Source organism: Carex rostrata, chromosome 11 (genome assembly GCF_964058835.1).
Source record: "Carex rostrata chromosome 11, lpCarRost1.2, whole genome shotgun sequence".
In the NCBI taxonomy this organism is placed as follows: Eukaryota; Viridiplantae; Streptophyta; class Magnoliopsida; order Poales; family Cyperaceae; genus Carex; species Carex rostrata.
This window is the reverse complement of record NC_135928.1, coordinates 6,752,572-6,759,960: the sequence shown is the minus strand read 5'-3', so window position 1 is coordinate 6,759,960 and position 7,389 is coordinate 6,752,572. Positions and strand designations below refer to the sequence as shown.

Genomic DNA, 7,389 nt, shown 5'->3' with positions numbered 1-7,389 from the left:
TAACATGAACACATTCTTTCACACTTCAAACACATGCATTATCATCCTGCGCACTTTATCCCACACGTCTAGACTTCTGACTAAAGGTTCTGAATGCACACATTTGGAAAATAGGCATATAGTTGTCAAACATATGAGAAAACAAAAACTTAACTTTTATTTTATGATTTAAAAAGCATAGGTCGAGATGAATACAACATACAAGACATGTTACTATAAAAAACCTTAGTTCAGATGAATGGTTAAAACTAGACAGTGGAGATGAAAGTGACCTAAGGGAGATGCAACTCTACAAAATATTTTTTTTGAAGGTCGCAACTCTACAAAAATTATCATGCAAAAAATCACAAACTTGTGAGGCAGAACTCTATTAAGTTTAGTGCTAACAAAAGCTAGCATTTACCATAGACATTTCCACAATTAGAAAAAGAAATCACAAAGAGCTTGAGTGCTTTTAACTTTCTAGTTGTTTCAAGGAAGGATCGCAGCACTCACAAGTTATGAAAATAAGTTGAAACTGACACATGCAAAGATACTAGATTCTGCAGAATTCAATTATCGTCAAAATGGGTCCAATTACATATTATTCCATATATACTTTTGGAAAGAAATGGAGACATTTTTTCTGCTTTAGCAAACCAAGAGTTACGAGGGAAGTGTTGGCCGTGGATTGAGCTTCTCCAGCATCTTATTAGCACCAATAAATCCAAGACGTCCTACAGGTGTATATTTTACTTGTTTCCATCTATTAGAAGAGAGAAAAGCTGATTGTTAATACAAATACACAGTATCTCACAGAAAGTCAATTCTCTAGATTTACAAGGAATAATATATTTAACAAATAGATGTGGACTAACGCAGGAGTGAATGGTAGTGCCAGACAGTGGAGATGGAGGTGATCTATACTGTTAAATGGGGGCTGGTGAAAGCCAAATCTGAAATATGAGAGCACAAGAAATAGTGATTAAAATAAAAGAAAGTTAATAATCTAGATAAGTGTGTGAGAAACAACAGTACAGAATATAATATTCTTCTAGTTGCCACATTGGAGCCCCACCAACTGTTGGTACAAGAATTTTGGAAAATAAGTAACAGCCCAATAGCACTTAGCTAATCCGTAAAAGCTGGTATTGACTGGTATTTATAGACAAAATTAACTGCACTTTTGTTCCTTAGATTAATTCATGTAGGTCTTGATGTCTAAACTCAGTAATAGGGCCCCAGCTAACCACAAATCTTAATTGTCTATTTTACCAGCATTACTTCCCTAATCGAGCGAATCATACATCAAAATGCTTTCTTAAGTACCTGTGTTCCACAGAATTTGGAGCATCTCGGTTCAATAATTCCTCTCCCACTTTCAACATGTGATTAACTGAGAAAGAAACAAATTACATAGCTCAAGAAAACTAATATGCAAGGAGTCGTTTGCCAAAATGTAATAATGCTTTTGAACAATTTTTTTGTTTCATTGCCTTCCAAAATATGTATCACCATTAATCTTCTCACTACATAAAACACAAACCACAAAAAAGAAAAAGAAAAAGAAACAGAAGAATATGGTACCTAACTCATAATGTTCAGGTTTCTTCTCGAGACTATTGACTGTAGGTACATGCTCCACTGGTATAACAAGGTAATGCCTGCAAAATCATGATCGAAAAGAGAACTGTAAGCATTAACAAAAGTAGAAGAGTGAAACATAAGCATTTTTTATTAAAATTATAAAGAAGTACCATCAATATATTTAAACAACTAATATAGAATGGGGTGCCAAAATGGCTTTTTGACCAAAATAGTTTCTTTAATCAACTAAATATCAGTGAACAATTTCTGACAAAATGGTTATTTATGGTCCTTCTTGCATTCAGTCTGGCAGTAAAATTACTCATTCGATTCAATGCAATAAGCACATATTTTAGAATGTGGGTCCGATTTGTGGTTTTATACTAAATTAATCTGATAGGTGCAGACTGCAGAGTAAACATTACCTGAAAGCGGATGGATTGATATCTGGGAAAGCCACTACTTTCTCATCCTATGAAAATTTATTACTCTTACATTACATTACAGCTAATATTTAGTGTAAAAATGAAATGCAAAATCGATTCTCTAAGAGAGAGAGAGAGAGAGAGAGAGAGAGGGGACTGACAGAGAAGAGTATACTGGTGGAGGTGGCACCGCGTGCAATATCGCAGAAGATGCAATAATCAGTTGATTGACCGTCCATGGTGTGCTTTGCGGATTTTGATTTCCGAGCTCGGGAGACTCCGAAGCAGATGCTCATGTCGTCGCTCGGAGATTTAATAAGTGGATAAAGAGGGAGAACAAGTCGTACAATCTTGCTGACGAAGCAACTGGAGATTCTGCGAAATTTCTCCAGCGTTGAAATTTTCGTCGATCAATTTGTTAAGTCGTTGCTCGTAAATTTAATCGGCGGAGAAAGAACAAGTATGAACTTGCTGATGAATCTACTGGAGATTTTGCTAACTCTCAAGTTTCGACTACAAATGACAGAGGTAGTTTGACTTGATGCAGCGAACGATCAATAAAGACAAAATGAAATAGTAATGGACTGGTGCGCTGCAAGAAGCCAAACCAGATCTGTTAGCATCATGACCCCCGACCCTCAATTTCCTCGAGTCCGGATCCTCTGAAGTAACTGAAAATTTTATTTTAGATCCAAACCGTCCGATCAAAATCCGGGCCAATCCAGTCCGAGGTGATTTAAATTTCACCGTAGTTTAGTTGTATACAATTTGATCTAGCAGATTGACAGGCTGTTTGAAATTTCGGAAAACTACATGGCCTGACTGGAAAAAGTAACAAAGCCATGTGGGCATAATTAGGCCCAATAGACAGATGCTAATATGGGCTAGCACCGCTTTGGACTGCTATCATTTTTTGTTTTTGTTGTTTTGTAATAAACAAAAAGGTTCGAAAAAAGAAAGAAGGTTTTCACTTTTCTGGCTTGCTGTTGCTGTTGTCAATGAAAAGGTTTCTGTTTCTCTTAATGAGGCTCAATAATTGTTGTCCCATTCTGCTATACTGGCAGTTGAGAAGCTACATTCTAGCCGTTTTATACTAACAGACCGCTAGCTCTGCTTTTCAATCTCATGGTTTATTTTCTCATTTTTCAGGAAATTAACGTGAGGTACCAAATAATGCAACCTTTCAAACAAAAAAAAAATGTGCAGTTTATTTTTTATCAGTAAGAACAAATGTAGCTAATTTCCTTGCCTCAACATTCTTTGCGCATTAACCATCTTCTCACATAGAGATAGACAAACGCATCCATAGAATAGAAATACAGAGTTAACTGAAAACTATGTCTTTGTTCCACTGGACTTTCTTTTTTCCTTTCGGGAATAAAATTCATCTCTTCTATATACCAAGAATCACCTTTTTCTATGAACACTAAGAAAACTAAGGTACCTCAAATCCATTCTTGATCTCTGTCGCTAGCGGCAATTTTAATACACATAAATTATATACATCTGTATTTAAAATTAAATCTTGTATGATTATTGATACAAAGTTGAAATAAAGTAATTTCTATGTGCACTTAGAGAAATTTTTGTTATACGATTTTGAGTATTTTTCATCACTAGATATTTAAAAAAATAGACGCACAAATAGAGGCAACAAAATGAGATATAATAAATTCCGTAACCTCTTCATAAATTAGATGAACATTCTTAGAAGTCAATGGTAACGAATAAGTTTTAGAAGTTAGTTTCATATTGGAGGTCCACATCGTGAACTATTTCTAAGAAGCTTGTAACTGATGAGAAATTCCTAGTTTGCTCGGCAATGGGCACTCTCAACCGATACATCTGGGTTGATACAGATTACAGATCACAGCAAGAGATGAAAATACGTGACACGTCATGATATGATGTGATAAACACGTTATGATTTGCTCATGTGATGTGACGTAACCAAAATGATAGTGGACATCTAACATAAATAAATAATGTTGAAAATACAGAAAAATATATAAAAAAATATGAAAAATTCTAAACATTCTAAAATAAGTAAATAATGTTGCAATTTTTTTTAGAAAGACTTTTGAACATCTAACATTACTTTACAAATTCAAATTACAAATATTCATTAGACTAAATTAGAGAAAATAAAAATCAGTACTATATGAGTACTAGTATCACTGAATCTATACTAAAAAAGAAACATGAATATTTTATGCGTACCAAAAAAGTTGGATACTCTATGTTTCATACAGTGATGTGACGTGTATTTTTTGCTCGAATGCAATCATGTCATGCTAATGGTCATGTCATGCGACACGCGAGTCACATCACGTAATCGACACACATGACTGGCCAGTTGTGACTAATTTCTTTCTCTATTCATAGCATGTCGAAATTTTTATTTTTACCATCTTAAAAAAAATAAATAAACCAATTAACTCTTGTTTTTCCAGATCAAAGCATGTCGAAATTTTTATTTTTACCGTTTAAAATAAATAAATAAGCCAATTAACTCTTTTTTTCTTTTAGAAAATTCAATTTTTACCAGGATCGTAGTATGAAACTGCGACCCCACGTAATAAAAAGAAAACTGCAATAATTTGGGCTTGGGAGTATCATAATTGGAAATGATATCTTCTGCGGAGTTTTTCTATGCGGAGTTGTGCGGAGCTTTTAATTTGGTCCGTCCGTTTCGGATCAATAACTCATATATCTACAACAAAGTAGACACTTTTTGCGAGGGAAAAAACGCATTTATGACGGTAGTCCGTCGCAAAAAGAAAAAATTGAACAATAAAGGTATTATGTTGCAAAAAGCCACGTTTTTATCCTCGCGAAAAGTGCCTCATTCTTGTTGTATATCCATAATTCCAAAGTATTTTTTTTTCCAATAATATATAAAGAAATATTTTAATTTTTCTTGCAGTTGTAAAAAATTCGACTTGAAAAACATTGATATATTTGTCGTAGTTTTTCTAATAAATTCAATTATATAGTATTCCATCTATTTTCAAAGAAATACATAATTATTTCTAATATTTCAGTATAAAAAATAAATAAATCAAAATATTTTCTATTTAATTAAAAAAACTAAAATTCAGAGAATAATTCTCTGGAAAGAGAATTTTTGAATCCGGAGAATTATTTTCCAGAAAAAAATGCTGGATCTGAAAAATAATTTTCCGAGTAAGACGGATTTGAAAATAAGTCGAAAATGGTGTAGATTTGTAAATTTTGAAACTTTTTTGAATATTAATAAAAAGTTCGGCCTAATTCTAGTAATCAATTAAATTTTATCTAGTTTGAAAAGGCATTTCTTCCACATCTACTGTTCTACATATAAGACGCCAGGTTGGGGAATCACACAACTAAACGGGTAGATGGCCGTGCAAAATTGAGTCAGGATTCAAGGATGGGTAGATGCTCGTGGAAGGTCATTATCAGTGAACTCTGTTATTAGTCTGTGAGTACTTTAATCTGTTTTTTTTTTTTTTTGAAATATTATGTTGTATGAAATCCTTCTGTAACTAAAAACAGATCCTGTTTTAACCAAAAAAAAACAGATCCTGTTCCATGGTTTTGAAATAGAGAAACCGGTCTACTGGTTGCCGCATCCATGGCACAGAATGTCTGAATGCATATCCTCTGCATTAACTCAAAAGAAATTTTTTGAGTTAATAAATATCAACCATATGATTTTAAAACTGTATTTTAGAATCCACATCTCGGATGAGATCAATGAGTCTACGTAACGATTAATGTGTGCATCGTTACTGTTCTTAACATGCATGTTGCCGAGAACCTTTGTCGCTACTGTGTTAAACTTATTTTGTTATTGCAAAATATATATCTCGTTATCAATATAATTATACTTTTAATCAAAAGATACCAACAAAAAAAATATATGATTGAAAACAATCAGATAAAAAATAAATAAATACAAATATAGATAATTTATCCGTATTCGCATAAATGGATATCTGATTTTTTTTTTAAAATACAGATAAACATACATATAAGATAGAGATAATTATCTATATGAGGGACCAAGTTACAACAAGTTACAACAACCATTTTCTACATTTTTAAAGTCCAAATCGTCGATCCAAACCGTTAGATGTGATCTCCACAATAAAATGTGCTTCCAGACCAAATTTTATATTTTTTTTGGAATTTTTTTACTATTTATTAAGATGGGTACAAATTTCAATGATCTGAATTTGACTAGTTTTTGTACCCATCTTAATAAATAGTAAAAAAAATTTCAAAAAATAAAAAATTTGGTCTCCAAGCACATTTTATTGTAGAGATCACATCTAACGGTTTGGATCAACACAAATGAATATCAAATTAACTATAGTAACTTGATCCCTCCTCTATATATATACGTATCTGCACAAATGAATATCAAATTAAAAAAAAATATGGATATCAATAATTATCTGTATTCACTTTTGAAATAGAAACCTATCCGTGTATATAAATTATATCCGTATTCTTATTTTTAAACTATTTGTATTTAAATATTCGAATCCTTACATATTCAAATACTATATATACTACATCAAAGGTTGTTAAATATGGACCGCTCTGTACATTTTAACATATATGATCAATGGTAAAACATGTGTACATATTTATTAATGGTCATATATGTGATGATATCTATAAAACATAGATCACATATCAAGTGTTGGATTACAGCAATATAAATTTCTGTTTACATTTGTCAATATCATCATCAGATTAATATATTACAATAGTTTCCAACCCTCCAAGAAATACATGTAATTTCATTTTAAAATTTTATTTCCGGGATCGTACAGAAAGACACAGACACACGACTTTTAAAAAATAAAAAATGGGCCATCAACTTTTGTTATTTATTTTTATTCCACTATAAAATTAATTTAATTTCCATAGGGGGATTATATAGTCGTAATATTTTCCTCATATATAAATTGCTCTATAGATTGTATTAAAAAAAATTCATGTACATGAAGAAATTCGCCATTTTGAAAACGAACATTTTTTTAACTAATTAAGCTACAATATATTTTGGTTGTTACATTTGACTGCATTTTTTTTTTCCTTTTCATATTCAACGTTTATGTATTTTTCTTTGTTAGTTTAACTACATGAATACTATAATATATGTGCATGGCCAGAAAAGAACCAATTATAATTCATCTTCATAATTAGCCCATACAAATTAATTAAATAGTCACGGAACTCCATTATTGTCAATTTAAAATTGTCCCCACTATTCTATAATATTTTACAATGATCCTTCCCTACAAGTTAGGACATCTACTTGAATTATATACTCTCTGTACTTCAATTGTATTACAACTAGTCCAGAAGATCTGTAACATCAAATAAATTAATGCCTCGTGCA

General features: G+C 31.8%; 1 protein-coding gene across 1 annotated transcript; it reads right to left on the bottom strand.

The window, feature by feature from the left end:
• Positions 1 to 427: 427 nt before the first annotated feature.
• Positions 428 to 2,535, bottom strand: HINT4 (histidine triad nucleotide-binding 4). The gene is made up of 6 exons (XM_078311433.1): positions 2,153 to 2,535; positions 1,992 to 2,038; positions 1,567 to 1,643; positions 1,309 to 1,375; positions 858 to 935; positions 428 to 745 (listed from the first exon to the last, which is right to left on the bottom strand). The coding sequence occupies exons 1-6, from the start codon at positions 2,285 to 2,287 to the stop codon at positions 646 to 648; spliced, it is 504 nt and encodes a 167-aa protein (XP_078167559.1). The 5' UTR covers positions 2,288 to 2,535; the 3' UTR covers positions 428 to 645.
• Positions 2,536 to 7,389: the final 4,854 nt, after the last annotated feature.

Excerpts from the sequence above, each read along its gene's own strand:
- HINT4 (XM_078311433.1), bottom strand. The coding sequence starts at position 2,287 with ATGAGCATCTGCTTCGGAGTCTCCCGAGCTCGGAAATCAAAATCCGCA. Across the intron at positions 1,376-1,566 it reads ACCTGAACATTATGAGTTAG|TTAATCACATGTTGAAAGTG; the intron begins GTACCATATTCT and ends TTTCTTTCTCAG. Across the intron at positions 746-857 it reads GCACTACCATTCACTCCTGC|ATGGAAACAAGTAAAATATA; the intron begins GTTAGTCCACAT and ends CTCTTCTAATAG.